General features: G+C 29.8%; 1 protein-coding gene across 3 annotated transcripts in view; it reads right to left on the bottom strand.

Annotated features, from left to right (window-relative positions):
- The window catches only part of ROBO1 (roundabout guidance receptor 1), a 1,005,278-nt gene that overhangs the window by 838,421 nt on the left and 139,918 nt on the right, over positions 1–26,939 (bottom strand). For all 3 annotated transcript variants that reach the window (XM_036218858.1, XM_036218857.1, XM_036218860.1), the window contains exon 2: positions 26,775–26,913. In XM_036218858.1, the coding sequence (XP_036074751.1) occupies positions 26,775–26,862 (88 nt within the window). In that variant the 5' untranslated portion in view covers positions 26,863–26,913. The remainder of the gene's footprint in view (positions 1–26,774; positions 26,914–26,939) is intronic.

The following is a 26,939-nucleotide window of genomic DNA, read 5'->3' as shown; positions in this document are numbered from 1 at the left end:
TTTGATGATCTTTTTGACTTATGTTTAATGTCCAAGCCACTTATCTGTTTATATATAGAGAAAACCATGTAGATTTTAAAAATGCATATTCATTCTCATCTTTATTCACTTCAACTTTGCATTTTTATTCAGATATGAATTAATGACTATGAAATCTTATGATACACAATTAGAAACAATATTTTTGTTGCAACTGTCTATATTTCCCTTTAGAATTAGAAAGACAGCAATATTTTTTTTTCTCTGAAAAGTTGCTTTCCAGAGCCCTCAAGCCGTGACAGTATGACAAATGAGGGAAAGATACACAGGTCTGTTAAATCTCATCTTTGATAAGCAGTCCATGGGGCTTATGCTTTGAATCTACAAAGTTTAACAGACCTCGAGTGCTTCATTCAAGCATCTAATCAATGTTTGATTCATTATTATTTAGTTATTGTGTAATAATAAGCCTGCTGGAAAGGCCTGCCAAATTTGTGAAATATTTAATGAATTTGTAGCTAATGTATTCCAGTTTTATCTCTAAGTAAACTGGTGCTTGGGGATAAAGTTGAATTTTAAGATCTTAACTACATTAAGTGTATTACATTAAAATTGCTTCGAAATTATATAACCATGCTTTTTTTTCCATTACAAACATAGTCTTGGGTTAATTTAAAACTCTGTAATATAGTTACTTAAGTAGAATTTTTAAATAAAATTTAATTACATTAGTATAGCATCTGAGGAAGAAAATATACAACAATTTCTTAGTATAACTAAATAACATATCTTTATTAATGTTTGTCCCCTTGAATGAAACATTTGTTTGGCACACAACACAGGAACTTGATATCTAATCACAGACCATTAATATACCTATTGGTCAAATATTATAAATATTAGCATTCCAAAGAATTTTAATATACCTTCTATGAAAAGTTGCTACAAGGTAGAAAGAATATAAAGTGGAATATTTTTGGATTAGGATTCAGAAGACCTAAATTTTTACTCCACCATGGTCTGTGAGCTGTTATTGGTAGACTAAAGCACTTGTTCTTCCTATTCTAGATTTCTTGTGAGAAACAAGAGTCAAGAGCTATGTCTTCAGTACAAATACAGTTTCCAGTAAGCCCTTTGTGCAGTGCAAATTAAATGTATATACACACACACACACACACACACACACATATGTATGTATGTGTGTGTGTGTGTGTGTGTGTGTGTGTGTGTGTGTGTGTGTGTAGTTGCTCTTCCTGGTAGAAGGGGATTTGACTTTGGTGAATACACATATGATATACAGATGATGTATTATTGAATTATAGACTTGAAACCTACAATTTTATTATACAGTGTCACCTCAATAAATTTAATAAAAATTTTGTTGACAGAATTAATATAAAATCTCATATTCATAATTTTATAGGTCATGAATGCAAACTGATATTGATGTACTCTAAGATACTCACAAAAGAATATACTTTCCTTACCTATGTTAAATAGAATGCTACACATCTCTTCAGAAATAGCCAGTAGCTTTTATCTTTTCTGTTCATGTCAAGTGATTAATAGAGGCTTTCTGGAGCAGTAGGGAAGGAATCCCAGGCTTTAGAGATGTTTGCCACAGTTACACCAATGATAGTGGCAGTGAATCAGCCATTCTGCGCCTTATGGTCCACCTCAGTTTTACATCATGATCTCACAAGGTTAGAGCTTATAATTGTAAAATTACATTTAGTATTTCACCATCAGCAAGACATACAGCAAAGAATACCATGTGTCTCTAATATATCTTTTTCAAAGAGAAAATTTTGGAAAAAAAGACATTCTTTGTATCATCTTGACTTTAGTAAATGAATATTATCTTGTCTTCTAAATCATTATGCAAGGAAAAAATTTTAGTAATTACTATGATCTTTATATATCATTCATGGTCTCTGCTTTGTGCTTCCAAATGATTTCCACATTGGTCAACAAAGACTTTTCATCTGGATTTTTTCCCAACTGATATTTGACTAATATCAGGCCTTTTGTGATAGAGCAGGACTTCTCACCTAGTCAATTTGATATTTTTTTCCCTCTTTTTCAAGTGATTGTTAGATATCACACTGTGGCTACAGTCCTCTTGCCAGAGTTCATAAATTTTCTCCATTAGGAAAGGAAACAATGTTCTCCCCATGCATTTCTTGAGCTGGCTTTTTAATTTCTCTTTAGTCTTCCTAATCAAGTACTTACTTTCTTATCGAGAAGTAAAAAAAAAAAAAAAAAATGATCCTTTATCTCAAGAAAGTTTGCACATGATTATATTTAACAATACCGCATTATATACTTCAAAGTTGTGAATAGATCTTAAATGATCTCACCACAAAAAAAATGATAATTATGTGACATGATGATGTTAGCTAATGCTAAGGTGTTAATCATAATGCATTATATAAATGTGTCAAATTAATATCTTAAATATACACAATGTCATATGTCAGTTATACTTCAATTAAAAAAAGAGAAAAGCAGATTTTTGAGCAGATAAATAGTTTTTGAAGTATTAAAGAGAAATACTCAGTAGCGTGGGCCTCCTAAAAGGCGGAATAAGGCTGGGATTAAGATTTCCTATAGTAAGAAATGTTTGGGCTGAGTCCTGTGATATTGAGGGCATGAAGAAGGTTTTCTAGGCAAAGTGTAAGCATATTTAAAGGCCTAGAAATAAGAAACAAAGTTGGGTTGAGGGCTTTCACCAGTGTATTGATTGCTATAGGAGATTGGATTGAAGAGAAGAGTGGAAAGTGAGAATGTAGATATAAACACAAATCAGATCATAAAGTTGTAGCCATGCTGCCGATTGTAAATTATATCCCTAAGGTTCTGTGAAACCATTAAGTATTTTTAAACAGGAAAGTAACTTGATGAGATTTTTAGTTTTATAAGACTACCTGAGATGTTTAGAGAATGGGTTGAAGTTAAACAAGATGGGTGGTAGGTTACTGCATATTCTAAGTAAGAAATGATGAAAGACTAAAACCAATGAACAGCATTGTGGACAAAGAAATTTGGATAGATAACCATTATATTCAACAATAACTTGAAGAAGACTGCAGTAAGGCAGCATAATACAAATCATTGGGTTTAGAAGAAATCCTACTTATCTTTAGACATAAAATGCCTGAGGTGAGAAGAAAGAGATGAAAGAGAAAGCACAAGGATGATTCCTATCATCCTAGGGTTATTTGTTGATCTCTTGAGGATCATCGCCTTTTTTATATGATTAGAATTAATAACCCCTAGGTGACAACTGACTTTTTTCCCCAATCTAAAGCTTTATACATGTGGCCTCCATAGATAAACTCAGCAATTAATCTTTATCCTTTGACAAAGGGCTACTTCTTGTCAGGATGTTCAATGACAAATGTCAGACACCAAAATGTTCTATCTGAATATGGTAGTCTATGAATTATGCTATGCACTGTTATCATAAGATATTGCTTACCCATAAGTGAAACTCGTCCACTTTGTTTTTCCTAAAATTATTTCCATCTTTAATACGGCAAATATTCCACATACACACATATGTGCACACACATGCACCTCCCCCCACACAAAAAAACACAGCAGAAAACACAAAGATTTGAATACTGACCATTATTTCTTTGCATATATCATTTAAAGATCATCTGTCAAAGGATATTATGACTTTCTCTGTCTTGATGTTCAAGTAATCCTTAGGTTGCGACACGTCCAAGAGAACAGATTTAAGACTAGATAAATGCTTTTCTGAGTTGAAGGATACATATACTCCATGAAAATGCAGTTTAATTAAATAGTAATGAAATGAAACCAAAATCAAAACAATGATATGCTGTTTCAGCAGATTACTAAATTAGTTATTTTTAACTAGACAAATTTATTTTTCACTTTTTCAATACAATATGGTAAATATCCCCACATTTTCATTGAAGTGTTCATACTAAAACAAAGTGATATTCATTTTTAAAACGCAGACTAAATTAAAACAAACGAACAAATCTCCAGTAGGTTTTGCCCTCCTGATGTACTTCAAATAGTTTTTTATATAAATATTTAAAGCAGATTGGTGATAAATGGAATGAAAAGACTGATATATTTAAAGAAATTCAGTTTAATATTAACAACGATTAAAAGTGTTTGAGATTACATTCTCAGTACCCAATTTAAATCATCAGTATATGGCATCTAATGTTTTAGACACTTTCCCCTGGGAATACATATATGGCTCTAGTGAATTACTGTAGTTACTGTCAGAGTGTGATCATCTATGAGCAAAAACACAGTGCCTGGACATTTCATATCTTTTTCTTTTTAGTATTGATTATTTTGTTTTACTGTAATTCCCTTCTACTTGTAACACACAAACTTGATCTTGGAAAGTATAAAATTGGCACCATGGATAAAGTTTTATGAAGATGATGTATATGAGAAGAGACAAACTCCAAATACAAATATCATAATGTCATCAGAAATATCTCAATAAAGCAAGTCTATCCATTTATGCCTACTGTCTCCTAGTGTTTATTGCTTACATTTTTGTTACTAGTAATATATTATTTTGGCATTGAAAGATCAGTTTGGTGATAAGTGCCCTATGCCACATGGCTTTTTACTATCTTTATTATAAAAAAGAAATAGCTAGGCTTGGCATAGATGCTCTCTAAATACAGTAAAAAGTAATAAGTGGGAAAAATAGCCATAGTCATCAGTAATAATTTGCTAAAATATCTCATAAGAAAGAAATTATTTGTTTGTTATTTGGAGCTCAATTATAAAACCTAAAAGATCCATTGTAGAAAATGAAATACTTTTGTTCATGTTATAGAATTACTTAAAATTCCTATATAGCACAGTATATAAAGGAACTAAAATAGTTCAATTTTACATAAAAATATTTCACATTGAGTAAAATATGAGTTTAGCTAATATTTAATTTTTACAATAAATTAGAACTTAAAGTGATTTGGTAACATTTATTATTCTTTCTTGCCATAAACATTAGTTGAAATATTCAACTTTTAGTTATAAAATGCATAACAAGTGTAACTAGGTTTATTTTAATGACATTTCCAAAATTAAGATTTACTTTTTGTAAATTTATTCCATAATAGTGATCTTAAGAATTAATATTGAATTGTGAAATCAAAATTATATAGTGGCATGTCATCTATAAATAGTAAAATAGAAAAAAAATGTAAAGCATATAAGAGTTTGCAAAGACTTTAATTTCATAGTAAATACCTGTGTAAGTGGAAAATAGTCAATACATATAATTAGAAAATTCAGGTTGAACCACCACAAGGGATAAAGCAAAAAATGTTTAGAAGCATGTTTTTTCTGCATTTTTTTTTCATGTGAAAAGGCACACTTCTAGTGGAGCTCTGAGGTTTTTGTGGGTCCTGTCTCTGCCAAGTTTTCACTACTACCTAACCATGTAGGCTATCCGTGATGTAGTCTAGAGCATGTAGACTTTTAGTAGCAAGCATGGTTCACTGCACTGCATGATACTGTGCCTATTTCAGGAAACAGAAATCATATGTCATTCTGTGATCTACTGCTGTGTTCTGCTACTGGTTTCATAAATAAAGTTGAGAGGTCATTTCTACCGTAAATTTCTGTTTATCAGAAATTTTCAGCCGAAGAAATATATATAATGAAGTATGGAAGGCCAAAGTCAAACACAAATTTATCACCAAGGTGATCTTTCATATATTTAATGTTGGTCAATTCAATTGTGAAATTGCAAAGATTGTACCAAGATTATTTGTTATATTTTGTAAATTTATAATACATGCTCTCAGGGTAACGTGCAGTATGATGACTTTGTAAGAAAGTTTTCTTTTTTTTCTTTTGGAAAGAAACATGCTGCTTTGTATGGGAGCTAATTCACTAAAATATATTGCTAAATGTTTAATAACAGTAAATTAGTAAAATGTTGAAATTTATCAAGCTGTATATAGAAAAATAATATCTTAATAATGGTCTGATACAACTAAAGCTCATGAGATAGATTTCACATGAGTACCCAGCATAAGTATCCATTAAGATTTTTTAGTAAAATTTTAATAATGGTGAAAAAGTAGTTTAGTAAAATGCAAACACATAAATTTCAATTGAAATTGCCAAAATGAACCATCAGTACATATGAATTTATTTAATATCCATAATATTGATTTTTATATGAATGACAATTAAAACAAATTCCTATAGGTAACTGTGAATTTTAATTATGAAGTTGGCATCAACTACAAAAACATTAATTGCATTAATTTATTAATGGAATATTATCTACAGTCCAGAGAGGTCTAATAAGATATACAACCCAATATCCAACTTAGGTTCATCCAACTTAGATAATAATACTCCCCATTCTAACTTGAGTTTATGTCTAATGATGTAGCAGAATGTATTTCACAGTAGACCTTAATGAATATACACTTGGGAAAAAAATTAAGCATATAAATAAGAAATCAGAGACATCATTTGTATTAATTTTTAAGTTCACTTTTATCTGTTTTACTAATAAAACCTAGTAAATATATTTGCCTGATCTGGATTTAATTGACTGTAATAAAAATAAAAACTATTTGGTTTAAAGAGATTGACAATGATCTGAAAACTCTACACACAAACCATGATCAAAAGAGGAACTATTTAATCTTGAGGTAAGTAAATATTTAGATGATAGTTTGAGAAAAGATGCCACAGTTATACTGGGGACATAGTTGTTGGGGTTTTTTTTGTTTTGTTTTGGTTTTTTGTTTTTTTATCATGGAGCATTTTAAAAGGTGACAATAGAAATTTAGTCATGCAAAATTGTTTAAGAAAAACAAAACAATGATATGCATATTTTGTTAGGGCCCTCTAAATTCCATTTTACTCAGCAGAAGCTGAAATATTGTATTTATGTTGTCTATCCACACATAACCAATATCCACATTTCCTTCTTGGTAGTAATTAACTTTACCCATTATCCAAAATATTCCAGGCAATATTGTGACTTATTTACCTTTCTTTTTTCCTTATTACTAATTAGGATGTTTTGAATATTGAAAAGAAATGAATTGTACCCACATATTTTCTTTAAACACAATTATCACTAAATGATAGAATTAGTGATATTCTTGTCATTTTAAATACATTGACAGACTGAAGTGGTTACTTTGGTCCTGTTTGATTTAAATTATTCTCAGGAAATCTATAAATTACTATAAATTTTCGAGAAGATAGGGTGAAGTCATTTGTTGGACTTCCCTCTAAGGTATTTATTTAGAATTTTTAAATTTAGAAATTAATTAAATATTCCTCCCTAGAATACTTTGATTTTTATCCTTATCAATCTACTTAAATATATTTTTAAAATCAGTGGCCAATGGCTTCTTTCATAGATAATGACAATATAGTACCTTTTGGCAAATGTAAGTTTTGATGCAATATTAAGGGTGATTCCTTATATCATGACGTACCAGCAATGTTTATAGATATCTTTATATCTGTAAATATTTATAATGTACTTTGGATAGTAGACAGATAAACTGAAATGTTATTGTTACAACTTTTAAAAGGAAACCAGCAAATCTGTAGTTAAACTGAAAAATAAAATAAAATCTATAAATCATGCACTAAAAATTAACACAAAGATAAATCATTTTCTAGGGAAAATTGCTTGTCAATCAGCAAAGTAGAGGCTGACTAGATAGTACACTTATGTCGGAGCAAAATGTAAATTGATTTGAATATCTTAATAGACCATGACAAAATCATCTCTCTGCATGTTTGAGTCATCAAACAATTAGAAAGTAAAAAGTTGGATTTGATGTTTGTTGATGCCTGAATTTCAATTTCAGCCTTGACTAATTCATAAAGTATTTTCCCTCTATTTTCCAAACACACACACACACACACACACACACACACACACACACACTGATTTTTTTTTTTTTTTCCTAATCTTGACTCTTGCTTTTTCTGTGATTCATCACTGAATAAATATGGGGTCTATGAATCAACTTTGGGGCAATCTCTCATTCTCTTGAAATTATATGCAAAAACATATATGTTCATGCTTGCGTGCTCTTTGTTCTGAAACAGTTTCCAGAATTTAAGTAGCATCATTCCCTGACAAAACTCTATGTGATTAAAATTACTTGCCATGTCACAGTGTAAAAGCAAACTCTACATAATCACAAATGTGAAAATACATTTTATGTAAAATGGTTTGAACATTAATATTTTGTACTGAGTTTAAAAAAAACAACAGAAAATCCAGTTGCAGTCTCAGAAAAGGAGTTTAAAATCGACTATAATTTTGTTATACATTTATGTAATATGTTTAACTTAACTCTCTGGACAATATGACACATTGAAGGGAGATAGGTGGTCCATGTAACTAGTTAACTAGCTATTACTTCTTTTAGAAGGATATAGTATATATTTAATTTGTCCTCAATAGATTTGTGTTTGGTTATCCAAACTTTTCTCTTCATTATTCACCAGATATGCCCCTCCCCCACCAACACTTCCCTCCACATACACCCTTAGCTGTTTTTTGTTTGTGTGTGTGTGGGGTTGTTTTTTTTTTTTTTTTTTAATTAAATGAATGTTAGCTCAGTTGGACATCCTTTTGGTCATAAGTTTTAATCAAGTAGTTTAATTTGTTTAGACTATTTGTTTGACCTAAGCCCCAAATAACTTTTAAATATATTGATTTATTTTCCTGATGATTTATTAAAGGTATATTCTCTCAGGATATACTAAGGAAACTAATGCTAAGTTTAAAGCATTTTTCTGAAAACCAGGGACTAACATAAATTGAGAAAGGTTGAAACAAGCTTGCAAATCTAAAAGCACTACTAATAGTCTTTCCAATTTATGTTAACAAAGTAAGTGATTAAACCATTAAAATTCTCATAGGGTAAGAATATTTTTTATACTATAGTCTTTGGTCATACTTTTCTCCTATTTAGAAATTACTTTCTCAATTATCCAGATAATTCATAGTTGCTGTATAAACTTTTAAGTCATTTAAATGTACATTTCAGTGTTTACATACACAATATTTTGTTCAATGTTGAACACATTTTAATAATCCAGTTTGATTAAAAAATATATCAATGCATAAAAGAACTAGTAAATATTAGTAAAATTAAACCAACTCATCTGAGTTATCTTATATGGATAGATACTTTCTGAAACTTTTGTTTACTATATTTTCTGAGATAAGTTGAAAGCTAAGAAGAAGCTGAAAATGATGGCAAGCACACACCTCAGCCTCATAACTGTGTAACTAGATTCATCATTTAAACAGATGAACCATTCCCTATTATCTTAAGGAAAACTGAATAACTGAAGTGTTTGTGTGTGTGTGTGTGTGCACGCCTGTGACAGTGAAACTAATTAAAATTTACAGATAATAAGATTAAAATTATAATAAACAAAAATCATTTTCTGGTTATAGTTATTTTTATGTCCATGTTTAATCTCCCAAGAGAGAAAGTTTCCATTTTCTGGTCAGTCATAATACTAACAAACTGGATTACTAGAAGCATTTACATCCTCAAATATTGATTGCTATAACACACATCAAAAAAAATCAAATGTTGAAACTGACTGACAAGTGAAGCATGAACAAGAGATCAGAGGATTTGTGTATAAAACTAAAGAAAACTAAGAAAAAATCTCATAAAGATAAATTAAAATATTTTAAAAAATATTTTTTAAAAATGGTGAAAATAATAAATCACTGAAAATATGGTAGCAAAAGACAAAATGCATAAGATATACATTATAATTTATTTTTGATAAACAAAAGATGATTATATAACAATAAAATAATTATAGTCAGAATCAACAGTTATGTTTTATATTAGTTTATGATATTTTAATACAAATTATTAGTGTTAGTTTATGCCTTTTATTCTAAAATTTCACTATCTTTAATTCACACTACTGCTTGAAACTATAATGATGTAAATCTTCTTTAAAATAATTTGATTCAAAGGAAAATTTAAACTTGATTATTACAGTGTAAAACCATAATGATTTATTTCTCTGGGCTTTAATAGGACTGAGTGATAACTGTCAAAGGCAGTTCTATCTATAAATGAAATAGGGTTATAATAGTGCTGAAATAAAATCATTCATGCAGAGTCTTGTTTCATAAACAGTACCACAATCTGAAGAGTAACATCACATGTATATTACTGTTGTGTCTGCGTTCCTGGGAGATAACAATTTTAACTGTAATTCATGGTGTGTTTCAGGATGTAGAAGCAATAAAATATTGATCATCACCATGTCCAGCCGTTATTCAGAAGATTAGATCAATTTATGGGAGGCAGTAACTTGTAAACCAGTGACCTTCCAAAGGCCAAAAGTAATTCCAGGGTAAAAATCGTTGCATATTTAGGGCTCCAGATGAAACCCAAGTCACTAAAAGGAAGGCATTGAAATAAAATATAGTTCTGAGCAAAATTATGTAATAAGTTTTTTGGAGACTACTACTCTATAGATGTAATATTAAATATATTGCCAGTCTTTGATAACACATGTAAGAAGTTAAGGTTTTATAGAAATTTTTTGAAAATGAACACATATTTAAACTCAAAGGAGAATACAAAACTAACAATGTCGAATTTTATAACAGCATGATTCAAATTTAACTACTATATTTATAAAAGAAATATTTTCCAAAAAATATGAAAGTAAAGGGAACAGTTGCTTTAAAAATATATCACTATTTCTTCATTTGTAAATATTAAAAGAATGGCGTTGAGTTTTTGGAAAATAAAGTGAAATAAATGTTTCCTACATGTTTTGATTAAGTGCAAATTTAAATTTAAATTGGTTCATCATACAGTAGATTGTTTTAAATTATAATGAATACACATGTATGTGATATATGCTCAATCATTAACCCTCAGTGGAAGGAAAATCTATTTAACTTATTTGTAGTAATAACATTATGATATCTCCAGACAGACAATTCATTGAATAATATGGAAAATTACAGAGAGTATTTTTCTAGGCTTTCCAAATTTAACATAATTTTCTGAGACTTTTATATTGATACCAGAGATTAAATGACTCTATACAAGTTTGTAGATCAAAGAAAAAAATTAGGTGGAATTGAAAAAACACATTTTAATATGAAAGTAAAATTATACCATGAAACACGTTATTGTCATTTTAAATTCATTCATGATGAAAGAGAAAGTGACTTATAAAAAAATCAAATATCATTTTTAAATCTTATAAAGCTTTATTAGAAATAATGTGATATCTTAAAAAGACTAAATATGCAATATTCAATGAAAAATCTTGTCAATGTATGTATTTTAACATATGTATATTAAAATGTATGTATTTAATATACATAAAACATAACCTTTTTCTAATTAGATGAAATTCCTTAATTTGATGCATACAATTATAAATAATGAATTAAATATTCATGACATATAATTCTAGAAATGTTAAATTATAGCTATGTAATATATATCTTAATATTGCTATGGTTGAATTTTAAAAAAGACTAAGAAAATATATGATTAGGTAATGAAAATATATTTAATGAAAACTTATGTAATTTATTAAATTTTAGCTAAAACTGCTGATTTTTTAAAGGTAAATTAGGAAATGGTATCAAAGATAAAAAGCATGGCATTCTGAAATGATAAATGCAATCTTAAAAAACAATCCCTAAGTATTTTATGACATGTGTATATGATATATAATGTATATAACACCCAATGTCAAACTAAAGAAGAAGTGGTAAAACAAACGATTAAAAATTAGAAACACAAAAGTAGGTTTTTATGCAAGAAAAATACAATTCAAGAATTTTCTTTAAAAATCTGGAACATAATTTCTTTTCCTTATAGTAAAGAGATATATTTATTCCCTGGAGGCTTCTACCTTTCAACTTTTCTAATGCACTGTGTAGATCATGTTCTACCCTACCTGCAAATGTATCAAACAAGACTGGGAAGATTCTGAATTATATACAGTAAGGTGGCAGAAAGGGTAGGCATGGTATGGACATATCGTTGAGGGGTTTGGAGCAAGACTATCCCAGTTGGGTTCAAATCTTGGCACTGCTAATTGTTAAATAAAAATAAGTTTTTTTTTTCACAAAGACTTTTCAAGGATTAAATAAAATCAGTGCAGAGAAGAACAAATAGGGAATACTCAAAAAATGGTATCCATAGAAGATAAAACTATTGTTACCCAGAAATTAAAATTACGGTAAACAAGATTCCTTGATTCCTTCCTTGATTCCTTCCTTCCTTCCTTGATTCCTTCCTTCCTTCCTTCCTTCCTTCCTTCCTTCCTTCCTTCCTCCCTCCCTCCCTCCCTCCCTCCTTCCTTCCTTCCTTCCTTCCTTCCTTCCTTCCTGTCTCCCATCCAAGTACTAACCAGGCCCAACCATGCTTAGCTTCTGAGATCAGACAGGATCGGGTTTGTTCAGAGTAGCATGGCTGTAAATGCATTCTTTCTTTATATTTATTATTAATTTGTCAAAGTTTGCTTATAAAATGTATCCTCAATTACCAATTGCTAACATTGTAACACTGAAGATATATTACTCATGCAAATATTCTTATGGAAAAATTCTGCAAAGCCATCCTTTAATTAAATTATAAATGTAAAAATATTGCTGGCTTAATTAAAGAACATGATGAATTATCAACAAATTGAATAAGATTTAACTTTCAGCTTTTGTTTAACGTAGATTTTTTATTTCTTTAGAGACAGCCCCCAAATAATGTGTTAATCATCGCATTAAAATTATCCTAAATCTCTAATAAATAATTGCTAAAATATCTCTTTGATCAATCAAAAATCTAAGATATAATAATTAAGTAGATGTCAAACTGTAAATTCTAGTGAATAAAGACTAGATGAAGAATAACATATTGTCCAAATACAATATGGAATTTGGCTTTGTTCGGTTAACCTATAGTGAATATGTTTGCATACACACACACACCATACATATGCAATAAAATGTCACATAACACACATAATTTGTATATATAATATATAAAATAAATATTTTATTCATGTACATATTATTCAGGCATGGTAAGAATGAAATGGAACTATCTAGGAAAACTAAAGACATAGTTGCTTGTTTTCACTGAGTCCACAGATTTTCTGTACTAAAGGAAATATATAATAGATAAGCCTTTTTACTTTTCTTTTCCTTTTTATTTTAGGGTTGTTATGTTGAAGCAGGTCTCATAAATTTTGTTGTTACATGACTTGCTTTCTCATGTAATGTGATGCATTTAAAGAAAATAGTAAAGTATTTCTGATTGTGCCAGATATTTCTGGGGTCTGTTTCTAATAATTTTAACATAGCATTTTCTATATTTTAACTAAATGGGTCACTCTGATTCCATGGATTCCAATTTTCCAAATAACTTGTGCATTTATATACATTCTGTTTGTCCATGTTACCATGTATTAGTTTGCTGTTTTGGATACTAAATCCCTTTTTCAGCCTTCATTGAAATTTGATGACTCTAGTAATTTTAACCAACTGTTCTGATTTATAATCATACTTTTACCCTAAATTTCAATTTCCTTCTTTTTCTTAGTAGTCATTCAATTAAAAGTTATAGTTAATTTATTATCTAATTCTTATAAATAACAATGTCATAAAAATTGAATTAAGTTAGTGGCAATTCTACCTATCGAACAACTACTGGAGTCATCTTGTCTTTTACTTTTTATTATCTACCTTAATCAAAATGCATAAATGCATCAGAGATTCTCTAACACCATGTTTGTTCCTTTCTATTAATATTTTTTTCAGATTGGCAAACCTGTGACTTTTACATCAAGTTAATGCACCTAGGTCTACCATATTATAAATTTAACTGAAAAAATGTCATTCTTCATAAACTATAACTTTTCTTCTATCTGTTAAAATCAAAGTGTACTATGATATATCATAATATTGAATCAAACTTTATTTCAATAATTGAACTATTCCAAAAGTCACAATGGACTACATATAAACATAAAGAATTCATATTAATATACCAACCAGATAAAACAAAACTTCTACCTACCAGACAGTAACTGGCTACACTTTTCCCTGTTCAATATTCGTCAACATTTTAATACTTCATTATTTGCTTTCACAGTCTCTTTAGACTAGTGGTTTTCTTGAATCAATATGTACTTTCTGTCTTTATGTGTTTTTTTAAATAAGGAAATGCAAAGAATCAAATGACATATAGTATTCTCAAAAAGTATTTCACTAAAACAGCACAAAAATATGAAAGTCTTTCTATCACCAAGATGCCTAAGAAAATAAATGTTAACTTGTGGGCATCTTTCTGTTTGTTTCATGGCATGCTTTCAAAAACTAGAATTTTTGCTGACATATTTGAAATTCATCACGTTAATTAATCCAGTAGTTACAAAATCACCGCTCTAGTCTAAATATAAATATGTGTCACGGTGTTTATTAAAAGTTATTACATGTATCCCTTCTTCACCCTGAAGTATTGTGTCACTGTTTGAGTAGAACAGTGGTGACTTAACATTTTTATATATTTAAAAAGCAAATTTGTATATATTCTGTGAGTTTGCATTCCTGTCTTTGGTTTAGGTTGTAGTGAATTTGTGTCACATCTGTTGTCATAGCAAATCATGTCTATACTGCTTAACATTTTCCATTCGAGGAATACTGTATCTACATTACATGTTGAATAATCTGTTGGAACATCTAAGGCACTGTGTTCAAGGCACTGGGTAAGATTCACTGTTCTGAAAAAGTATCTTGTTATTCTCACATCCATTATGTACATTAAATAAGGAAATGCAAAGAATCCACCTCTTTCATGCCATTGTGTTTTTTTCTTCTAATGCCTCCGTGAATGTGGAGTAACTCCTTTCTTCGCATTCTTGGTTTCAGTCATGGACATCATCATCTTGGCTCAGAAGTACCTGATAATCTTTAACTCATCTCTATATTCCCTGTCTCCTTCATATTTCCAAAAACTCACTAGCAATGCGTGTTTTTGTCAAATAATACAGTGTACTATTTATTGAGTGCCTTCCATAGATGAGGTACTATATGAGATACTTTACAGCTTTTATGTAATACTCATAGCCACACCACAAAAGTTGTCTCCTTTAAAAAAACAAAGAAATAAAACGAATGAGCAAGTCACAAAATCCTGGTGTGAGCTTCCCAAGTTTACACGTTTCATACTCAATCCAAGCAAGTTTAACGCTAAAGCCAATGCTTTTAATTAATATTGTTCAGCTTATTTGCTGTAAATAAATTAATCTGCTAAAAGAGCTGATTCCTATACTTATTAAAGCTTATCAAAATGAACTAGAAAGAAAAAGGCAGCTCATCTTTAAGGAGGCAGCATGACACAAATAGTAAGAAAGTGAATTGATAGCTTAATTCTAAATTTTATGGTTAAAACTTGAATAATACATTTACATAGCGATACTTAAAAATCAATTTTCAGATCTTCCTAGAGTATATGCAGCTGCTCCGTGTGCATCCAGAGCACATTAGACAGTTGACCCACATGAATTTGCTCCACCCAAGTAATATTTCTGAATTTGTCCTCTCATCTCCAGGAAACTACTGGTTTCTTAAACAATTATCTTCCTTTTTACCATAAATTTTCTCTGGTCTGCCCTTTAAATCTTAATTTTATTTGTCTCATTTTCAGCTACATTTAATATTTTAAGATGCCAAAAATTCTTTTTGTGATTAGACTATTATTTTCAATTATAATGAAAATTAAAAAATAATATTGTTAACATTTGGAAAAAAGATTTAATATTACCATTTTCAAATTTGATTCTGATTTCACAGATCAGTGCTAACCTAAAGAAGATATTTGTTCCAATATCATTTTTTAAAACTTTAGGCACTGCAAGGGGATTATTCTTCTAAATTTTTAAAGTTTCTTATGTAATAAGGACAATGTCACATATTTAAAAGATCTTAGGAGGAAGTCTATGTGACTTTAGTTTGGTAATGAATTTTTAGATACAACATCAAAAGAGTGATCCATAAAAGAAAATATATATATATTTGATAAGTTAAACTTCATTAAAATTAAAAAAAAAAATCTGCTCTGCAAAAGACACAATTAGGAGAATAAATAGATAAGTGACAGATTGAAATAAAATATTTGGAAAATATGTATACGATAAAGGACTCAAATCCAAATCCATACAAAGAAGTTTTAAAACTCAACAAAAACAAATAAAAACACAATTAAGTGCTGGGTAAAAGATATGAACAAATACCTCACCAAAGAAGAAATGCAAATGGCAAATAAGTATATCAAAAGATGTTTAATATCATATCCTTCTGGAAATTTGAGTATTAAAATCATGAAATATTACTGCACATTTCTTAGAATGACTAAAATGCAAAACATTGGCAGCACCAATTGCTGACAAGAATGTGGAGCAACAGAGTTTCTTTCTTTACTGGTGGGAACACAAAATGGTACAGAAAAATTCTGGCAGTTTCTTACAAAGCAAAACTTAGTTTTACCATAAAAGTTCTTTGGTGGAAAAATACAATAAAACTATAGTCATAAGAGAATGACAACAAAAATTGGATTCAATGAAGAAAGTTTTACTTCATTGGCAAATTGATTCAATGAATGCAATCAATATATTAGTTACAGGTCAATTAAGGAGTAAAATGACCTTCTATTCAGCATTTTTCAATTTTTATTATATCCATTGTTTAATTAGTAAATATTTAGCAACTACTTCTCTCTGGATATAATTAAGTTTTAGTAAACTTTTGACAGTAAAGTATTATAAAGTCAGTTCTTGTTATTGAATTGATATCTAGCCAACTTGCAGAAAGAGCACAGAATCTACTGAAACTACATTTTTTCTGCCTAGGAACTTCTGTGGGAAAAAAAACTATACAGCTGAATATTAAGAAATACAATATTAATTTCAGCATTAAGCATAATTAGAAATTTCAACTATTTTGAAATTTAGTCCCAAGTGAATCGGCTGAATTTTCTGATGAACAGATTTTTAAACCTGAGAAAAACAATTCTAACTGAAAGAAAAAAATGATCCTTTAAATGGATAAATTGTAATCACGTTTCTATTCTTATTATAGTATATTTTTCGTGACATTCACCAACAGTGTGGCCTTAAAATAGTAATCTATTTAAAAAAGTCGGTTGCCAGTGATTAGGTGTGCCTTTACATAAAATAGTTTAGAGGAACATAAAGAACATGACAGGCTCAATTTCCATCCATCTATCATATTTATCGATTCAAAGACAGTTTTTCTCCACATATTCTAACTCTACATTCTTAGAGTTGATTGCATCTCATAATTGCTATGAGTCAGACAGAAGTTTTGATGTGATCGTTTGGTCATAACTGTTGTCACTTTAGTTATTTGTCTTATGAAGGATATACAATTTGAGTTTAACTGTCATCTAAAATTTCTTCTATGATTCTACTATAATTCCATCGTCAATAAATATTATTATTTGAGGCCTAGAAACAAAATTTCATTTGTAGTTCTGACATTATTGAAGGAAATATTTATTGTTGAAGGAATAGCTACAGATCGATTTCTTTTGTGAATCAAACATTAAGTTATTCAAGAAAAGAAGACACACTTAGGTAGAAAAAGGTGTCTACTCCTTGAAAAATTTCAAAATTGTTTGTTAGCCTCCAAATTAGAGACAAGAGAAATCAACTTCTTCTTCAAAAGAGATGAAAGAAATTTCAAAGCATTAAGAGGTTGTTCAGATTAATGCATCACATGGAACTATCTTTAAGTTGCTTTTCATGTTTTAATTAAAATTAAGTAGTTACAATTTTTCTTAGCCATGCATAATGGTGCATCTTATTACAATCATTGTCACCTTATGCTTTGTCGAATTCAGTTTATTTAAAAAACATGAAATCAGCTATAAATTGTTAAAGAGAAGTAATATTCTACAACTACTTAAAAACCACAATTGTGTTTCATCCAATAAAAGAAAAAAATGTGCACCATTGAAGAAATAACAAGTTATTGGGAACCCAAGGTTATAAGGAAAATCTATGACCTAATGAGCAATGATATTTCATGAACAAGAAAGGCAACATAGGATGTTGGGACCCTACCCCTAGCTTATATTAGTAGTTATGCCATTCATGTCTTTAATTTAATTTCATTTGTAGCTATGAAATTATAAAGGGTAAACATTAAAATAAAGGTGAATAATCATTTAGATAGAAAAATAAGGAACTGTGTTATTTTTTTCTATAGAATTATTTTCATCAACAAAAAATTCAGTTATTTACATAGATAAATCACCCTACTATCATGATATTTTAGAAAATGACTATCAACATTGAGGGAAAAATGTCACATCATGATAAATCTTTTAAGAACATAAAAATATTTTTAAACTCCATATCAGCCTGTATATATTAACCAGATCTATATGAACAATTTATAATAATAAACACAAATATTATTTTATGCACACATCTATATTTAAATGTATATGTATGTATATACACACATATGTACATTGTGACACTAATTTCCTATATATATGACTATGACTATATATATGTGACTATGTATATATAAATACACATATATACATATACATAGATACATATATATGTGACATAGACATATTTAATATATACAGTCATGTCTTCCTTCAAAGTTTACACAGTAGATTCTTTTTGGGGGGGAGGAGGACAATTTTTATACTTTTAAAACCCACACGTATTGAACTTTTCATGTTGAATTATTTATAAATTCTTTGTATTTTAATAGTCCAAATACTCATTTTATTTATTGATTATGAAATCAATAATAGAAATCATTTTCAAAGCAATTCTGCTGTGAGAACATGACAGGGGCTGTATCTGTCTATATAATAAAGGACACAGACATGGGGACAGTGGAAAGCTGAAAATAAAGAAAAGAATAAATGAATGCTCACTATGAAATCTAGGGAAAAAATAGTGAAATGAAGTGATGACAGTGTCTCGGGCAAATTGAGAATTTTTTACGAAAGGCTTTCTCTACCCTCAGGCACAATTACAACAGCTGTACCATATAACCTCTATCAGTCATAATCTAGAACAGCACCTCTTTCTATTAACCAAGCAATAGAGGAGCAAAAATTACTCAGGCCATTCCATATGAGACACTCAGTTTGTTGCAATGCATGCTGATGGCTTAATTAGGTGGGCAATGCGGCACATGGGGTTTTTCAAGCCATTTTCATCACAAAGGCCATATCATCAAAGCAGAATGGTCCTGGGCTCTACAGCTAGATTACAAATAGGAGTGTCTTCACTAAGTGTCTTGTAGCTGACTGTGCTGGATAGTTTGCTTCCATCTACTTAAACAATTAGATAAAGCCCCACCCCTAGTAGACCAAGGCTAATAAAAAGCCATGGAATTGAATACAGCTGGTGACTTTTCTAGTTATTAAGATCTCATCTTAAACTGAGTGACGTTCTCTAGAAATTAAAGAATGTATTTTATTCTTTTTAAGGATTGTTCTCTTTCAAGATTTGACAGTTCCATCAATGGCATTTCCAATCTCGTTTACTACCACAAACACAGAAATATATTTTTAAAAAAGGAAACCAAGGTCATATCACAATGCCAATTGACGTAATAATCAAATAATTTTTAAAATGTATGTATGTTCGTAAAGAAATATAAGGGAAAAGTATGAGAAACACAATTATATTAAAAGAATAAATGACATACTCATATTTTAATAGACATTTACTCCATAGTTTTGTTAGAGTATTAATCTTATGAGTGTTAATATTAACTTGGTTAATTGACTAGGAAATTTGACTGGTGTTAATCTGTATATAAGAGACAATAGCAAATAGTGCATATGTAAATATATATGGTAAATAATGCATATATGTATATAACACATACATATGTACATATCTATGTATATATGTGTGTATATGTAGTGCATTTAAATAGCATTACAATTCATTTTAAACTTTAAGTCCAGAAAAAAACATAAAGAAAATACTGGTCCTAAAATCAAATCAAAGTTTACTATTATGCTTATATACTTTCTATTTTACCTTTTAAAGCAATTACATATTGTGAATCACTTATTAAGAAATGTATGTCAAATCATAGTGCGGCACTCTGTGCTACCAAATTTCATTAATGACACCACCACTGGCCCTTCCTCTACCAATTAATCTTGGGGTCATTCTTGACTCTTTTCTCTCCCTTCCTCTTCACTCCCAGCATTACCCAGTTTTTCTGATTCTATAGCCTATGTATTTTTTCAGACCTGTCTCTTTTCCATTTCTGTTTACCTGATGATGAAGAGGCCTCTGCCATATTATTTTCAGAAACCTCTTCCTCTCATTAATTTATTCATTTATCCATAAACGTTTAGTGGATAATTTCCATGTACCATTTATTCTTTTAGGTATTGATAATACTTTCAAACATCTCCAGTTTTTTTCATTCTACTATCATAATAATTTATAGTAACTGGATAATTAGATATGCAATTGGGTTTTATTATTTTTCCTCTGTTTCCTCTGTTCCAGAGAAACAGATAAAAGAAGATAACAAGATTATCTTCACTCACATAGTCTCTTCCAATCTTAAATACTACCAAGAAATAGTAGGTGCTAAGTAAATCTTTTTTGAATCAATAATTTAAAAAATTAAAAAAAGGTTTATGTACTATACTTCCACTAGATTACAATTAAAAAATGACCTTATTTGGTTATTTCCCTGTTTAAACTCCCCCGTTAACTTCCTATTAACCAGAGGTTACATTCAAAACTTCTTGGCATAGTATCAAAGGCTCCTCAATATTTGAACTTCAAATCTCTCTCTGGACTCATGTTCAAAAATCCCTTAATACATACTTTTCCTTTCTACTGAACTAAACAAGTCATGACAGTCATCAGAGCTCTATCTCTTGGCATAAGCCTGAGATTTTCTTTCTCACACACCCCTTTTCATCCACATAGAACTAAAACTAAAATGACTACCTAGCTTACATGGGTACTTAATAAAAGTTAACTTTCTTATGGACTCTTATCTTGTTTACCTGTTTTGTGAAGTTTTCCACGACTTCTCAAGCTTTGGTTCTGGTCTCTAAAGGATATTTGGCAATGACATCTTTTTGCATCTACCACAGAACCTCATCTTAATGCCTATTTTCCCTCAATGGAATATATACGTGGTTACTGCCCCACCATGACCATATAGTACAGGCCAGTAACAACCATTTATAGATGATAATAACAACATTATTATCAATGTCAGTAAGAACACATTTTATATATAAAATCTTCTTGGTTTCTGTATTATAGTACAGAAACAATACAACAATACAAGCTAGTTCTGACATTCATTCTGAGGGGTAAATTGACACAAGGAGAAAGTAATTTTTTGACCAAGGTAACACAAATAATATAAACCAGAGATATTGTTCAAACACAAGCCTATTTGAACCTAAAGCCATCTTTTCTCCACTATAACATTTCGATATTCTTGATGTTTCCTGAATAGCCTTTCTTTCCTTCTCTCCCTCCCTCTTTTTCTTCCTTCCTTTCCTTCTTTCCTTCCTTCCTTCCTTCCTTCCTTCCTTCCTTCCTTCCTTCCTTCCTTCCTTCCTTCCTTCCTTTTTTTGGTATAGGTGGGTCCATTATTATTTTATTAAATTTAAATTGTAAAAAGTAACATTCAGAAAATTTCTGGCTTCTTTTATTTTATGGTGTTCTAAATTTCTATAAGGTATATAAAAAGTGTGAATCAGTTTTTATTGCATTTCATTTTTAGTAAAGATTGTTTTTAGGTACCACATTTAGGCATAAGTCATAAATGTATACTTTGTCTTTTCATAGTTCTTAACAGAACTGGCTTACCCACTGGACACAGTGCCACACTGTGGGTCAGCAATACAGTTAGGGGCCATGCAAATATTTTAATTTATTCTAAAATCAGAAGATGAAATTGACTTTTATATTCAACAGAATTGAATGCCAACAGAATTTTAAAATTAAAAGTTTACTATTCTTTTATGAAGGAAAGCAGCCCACAAATGCAGAAGTACCTCGGGCTCTCATAAGTCATAATGCAACTCTGGTTCTTAGTCTTTTTTTACAGAAAATTTAGATAATTGACATATTATTTTAAGCTGGATATAGATTCCCAGCCACTTAAAGTTTGAGTCAATACTTTATTAAGAATTTGACAAAATTTAGGGGTGCTTGTATCCAATAGGCAGAACTAAAGCTATATAAAGCCATTTTTAATTATATAGGTTACATTTCGCTGATCTCTCAGTTCAAAGAGTTTTTGTCTTTAACTAATATTTTTCATCCAATGCAAAATATTATACTTTTTAAAAAATCTATAAATATTGCTATGAGATAAAAAGAACAAGAAATATCAGTAAAAGACAAAAAAATATGAATCAGTGGTGGCCTCAAATCTGCTCCTCCAAATCCTTGCAAGATATAAAACATATCTTCAAAAAAAATTTTTCCCTTTTTCATGAAAATATTTCCTCAGAGGAAAAAAACATATTTTGAATGTATTTAATTACTTTTATCAACTTAAACCTTGTCAAGAGTGACAGTTCTCCAATGTTCTGTGTATCAGATTGATTTGGGGTCTTTGTAAAATTGCAGTTTCCTAGGTTTCAAACCCAGGCTCTCTCTTTCAGTGATCCTGCCATAAGCCCTTGGAAACTTTATTTTTAATAAACATTTAAAGTGTATCTTAAAAAAAAATATGCAAACTTTTGGAGAATTCTGTAATCACACAGATTTATTGAGTGGCATGTAAAATCAAATCACTTGTTTATAGAAACACCTCTATCAATGTATAATAGGAGAGTTAAATAACATGTTAAAGTACTGTTAACACTGAATATCATACTCTAATAAAGAGATAGCTTTTTAAAGAATATCATATTCTAATCTGAGATACCTTTTAAGTTGTTTATAATTAATTGATTAATTTCTGAATAGCGAATGCAGTTAAAAAAATTAAACTATTTGGTTATGAACAAGCAATCTCTATAGATTCTAAATAATATCCATTTTCCTTATCATTGTCCTTACTACAGTGCTGTAGAAGCTAATCATGACTAATCACAGGAAAAGCATTCCTATTGAGAAAAACCTTTGGAGGGTGCATACATGCAACATTATTAGTTAAATAATATATTCCAAAAGTAACAAAGATTTGGTCACATTTCAATGTCAGAAATTTACTCTCAACTTTTTTTCATTATAACAAAGATTCGTTTTTTTAATAATCTGAAACAATTTCTCAAATCTAGTCAAAATCTGCTGGGCATGTGTAACCCTGTCGGCATCTGCATCTTTAATGAAGAACAACACTACCGCACATTTAGAAAATAGAGAGGAAAAAATAAATCATGTTTAACTTTCAAGTGGGCTGTTGCATTTATTCAAATAGAAATACAATTGTGAGTACTTCCCTCTCTCCATATATTTCCATTTAAAATTTGCAATATACACTTCAAAATCAATATTTGTAAGCCCTACATTTTTAAATATTTAATTTAATACTCTATATGCAAAATGTATATTTTTGAAACCTATTATTTAACATTTATCTTTCATTGTCTTCTTGACATCTGTTGCAATCAGAGGTGGATATTTAAATGTAAAGACAGGTGCCTGTCAGATCCCTTTGTAGGATAGATTAAATAAAGATGCGACATAGCCCAGATACGGTATGCCTCAAGAGATAACCACAGTTGTGTTTTAAGAGGATTTTATATGTAAATAAAGATGAGGTATATTGACAAGAGGAATGTCTAGAAATGGTTTTAATAAATAGGGCGGTTTTATTGAGCTAAATACAAGGACGGCAACAACTAAAATGGCTGGAGAGGCCCAATCATTTCTAGAATCTACTTCTTAATCATTTCTTTTCTATTAAAACTGATTTACTATTTATCAAAGGTAATATTTCTTGATTTAAAATATACAAGTATTTTCTAGTCACTGCCCTGACACACCAACCACTTCACATACAATACTGTACAACATCACAGCAGTTTTCAAAATGTATTACATAGGGAGACAAAATAGAAAATAGAAAATAGAAAACATGAGTTGGATAATCCATCCGCTCCAGCATTACGTTCAAATGATGTTACCATGTTTATTTATACCAGGTAACCAATTCACAGCTTGACTAAAAATCTCTATATTTTTGTGGTAATAAAATAATCTACATTATGATGGCTATTTTTACTGCACTTTATTTTATCCCCCGAGGCACATTTTTTTTTCCATTTATATTTTTGAAATAACTTTCTAATAGAAGACTATTTTCTTAAGAGAAAGAGGGGAAGTAAATCAGTTGAGTTAGAAACTTTTTTAGTCATTTAAATTTCATCTTCCCACCTTTACTCCCTCTGAGCTGGACTAAACAGTCCAGGTCCAGGACCCAAACGTAATAAAGCTAGAATAGCAACAACAAAAAGAATCAGGACCTCACTTTATTCTGAGATTAGTACGAAGGAGGGGGAGATTCTGAGCCTGTTGATTCCTTTCAGTAAGATTTCTCATCTTCCTTGCCTAAAATCAAACCTCCTAGATGAAAGTAGTTATGAAAATGATTTGCACTCTGCAGGTGTGCCTTTCGAAAGTTAACAGTATATTCTTTTGACAGGTAAATGACTTTAAAATAATTCTTGAACTCTGTGGTCCTAAAAAGGAAAAACATTTAACTTTATACATCCCATTTCTTATTTCTTTTTAAGGTGTTTCCTTAACATGGGCCCTGAGTTATTAATCTGTATGACGTATTTTAAACTAGTTTATAACTAATTGCTTGCTTTGCAACCAATGTACACAGTGCATAGAACAATAAATTTATGTATTTTTAATTATCTTTAGTTTTAAAAGTACTTGCATCTAAGATAGTAATTGCAGAGTTTTGACAAATTTTGGACCTAAATGTTCAAATTGATTTGTCGTCTCTGAAAGTATATAATATTTTCTTTAAATAAAAGATAACTTTGTATTTCACAGATAAACTTTATGAATTTTACTTTTTATTCTTCTTGAAAAAAAGGCAGCTTTATATTCCATAGATAAACCTTACCTTTCATTCTTCTTGAATGAAATGGTAGCTTTCTAGTCCAGAGAACAGCCTTATACCGCCCCTACCACATACATTCATGCATGCATTCCTTCTTCCAGATACATAGATGAAAAAAGATGATTCAAACCACATTTGACCATTTTGAGATTTGATTACCTGATTATATCTGTTGACCTGAAGCAGTTATTAGCTTAAACTGGTATGCTTTACACCAAACTGCTAACAGTCATACCTAAGCGATATCTCTCTCTTTCTCCATCTCCGTCTCCGTCTCCATCTCTATCACATCTGTCGCTATATCTATCTAATCTATGTCTGTAGCTATACATCTTTGTCTATAGTCATGATTTTCAAAACACTTTCATGTAAATGTCCTCTTTATCTTGACAGTCTGAAAGTAAATTATTTTGTACTTAAATTTGTATTTTTCACATACTTAAATAGATTATATGTTTTTTGTATTGTCATTTTATGATATTTGATTCATTTTCTAATTTTAACCAATACTCAACACAGTACTTCAAGGGAAGGATTAACCTGCAGGAACACGTTAAAAATAAAACCGTGATATTTTAAATGCATTAACATAATTCACTAGAGAGTAACTAGATTGCACTTTACTAAAACAGATTTTCAATTTTCTGCATACCTCCAACCTATGGAAATGTTATTAACAGATATAAACCCATCTGTTTGTTTACAACTCCCTTATTTTCTAGATCAAAATTTCAATCTTAACTCCACAAGGAAAAAAAAAAAAATCAAGTCTCTGGATTGTTTAAAAAACCTGATTTGTATGTGGATACATATAAGTTATACTTAGTTGCTGAACATTAAAATAAATGTAACAATAAAAAATTAAAGTCAAACTTAGAGTTTGGTTAAAGAATACCATTCTTTTATGAATAACTTGGCTAAATGATGATGATGATTTATTAAATACATCCAAATAACCATAATTTGTTCCCATAGTTTTATCTAAGAGAAAAGTTAAAATAATATTTTGATTAGTATATTAATATATATTTTCGTTTTTCTCTACCATAACACATAGGCAATTTCCCATAAAAGAGTTTAAGTAAAGCTTTTTAAAGCGATGCTATTCTAGCACCATTAATAAAATGATGACTTCAAGGAAACAGGTTTCTAGCGTCACCAAAAACAACAGTAACTATGGCAGTGATTCATCAGCATGTTGCATTTTTATTCTGACATTATTCAGTCTGTTAATTAACATGTTGCTACTCTAGAAAAATTTCACTTTTGAAGATTGCACTTTTTTTGTTCTTTTTCCATGAATTATGACATTGCTATTTTTGTGTGCTACGCATTTCTTACTATAATGGTTTTTCACCGCTTTAATTTACTTAGTTAACATAATAACTTCTTACATTTCAGTAACAGTGAGTTTTCTGAATTTCTTCAGTTTCTCTTGAGAATTAATATAGTGCTTTTATTCAAGGATGATATTTAATCCCGGAAATTTACCAGCACACACACTTAAGAACCATTCACACAGACTTACAAATTTCAAAGAAAATAAACAAATTTGAACAACACACACAATAAAAAAGAATATAAAGCAAATACTGGTCAAGGCTTGATGAAACAAACGTATGGCACTTACCTGGAATAAGCTGTGACAGGAACAGGTGATTTTTTGACAAGCTGAGGAGTGATATTATGACCAAAAAAGGAACATGTGTCCACTTCATCTTTGTCTGTTTCTTGCATTACACCCAGCCAGTGATACAGATATGTTTTATCTAGGAGGAAAAAAAAAAAAAAAAAA

Source organism: Rousettus aegyptiacus, unplaced genomic scaffold (assembly GCF_014176215.1).
Source record: "Rousettus aegyptiacus isolate mRouAeg1 unplaced genomic scaffold, mRouAeg1.p scaffold_m13_p_4, whole genome shotgun sequence".
NCBI classification, from domain to species: Eukaryota; Metazoa; Chordata; class Mammalia; order Chiroptera; family Pteropodidae; genus Rousettus; species Rousettus aegyptiacus.
The sequence above is the reverse complement of the archived record's forward strand: the minus strand, read 5'-3'. Positions and strand labels throughout refer to the sequence as shown.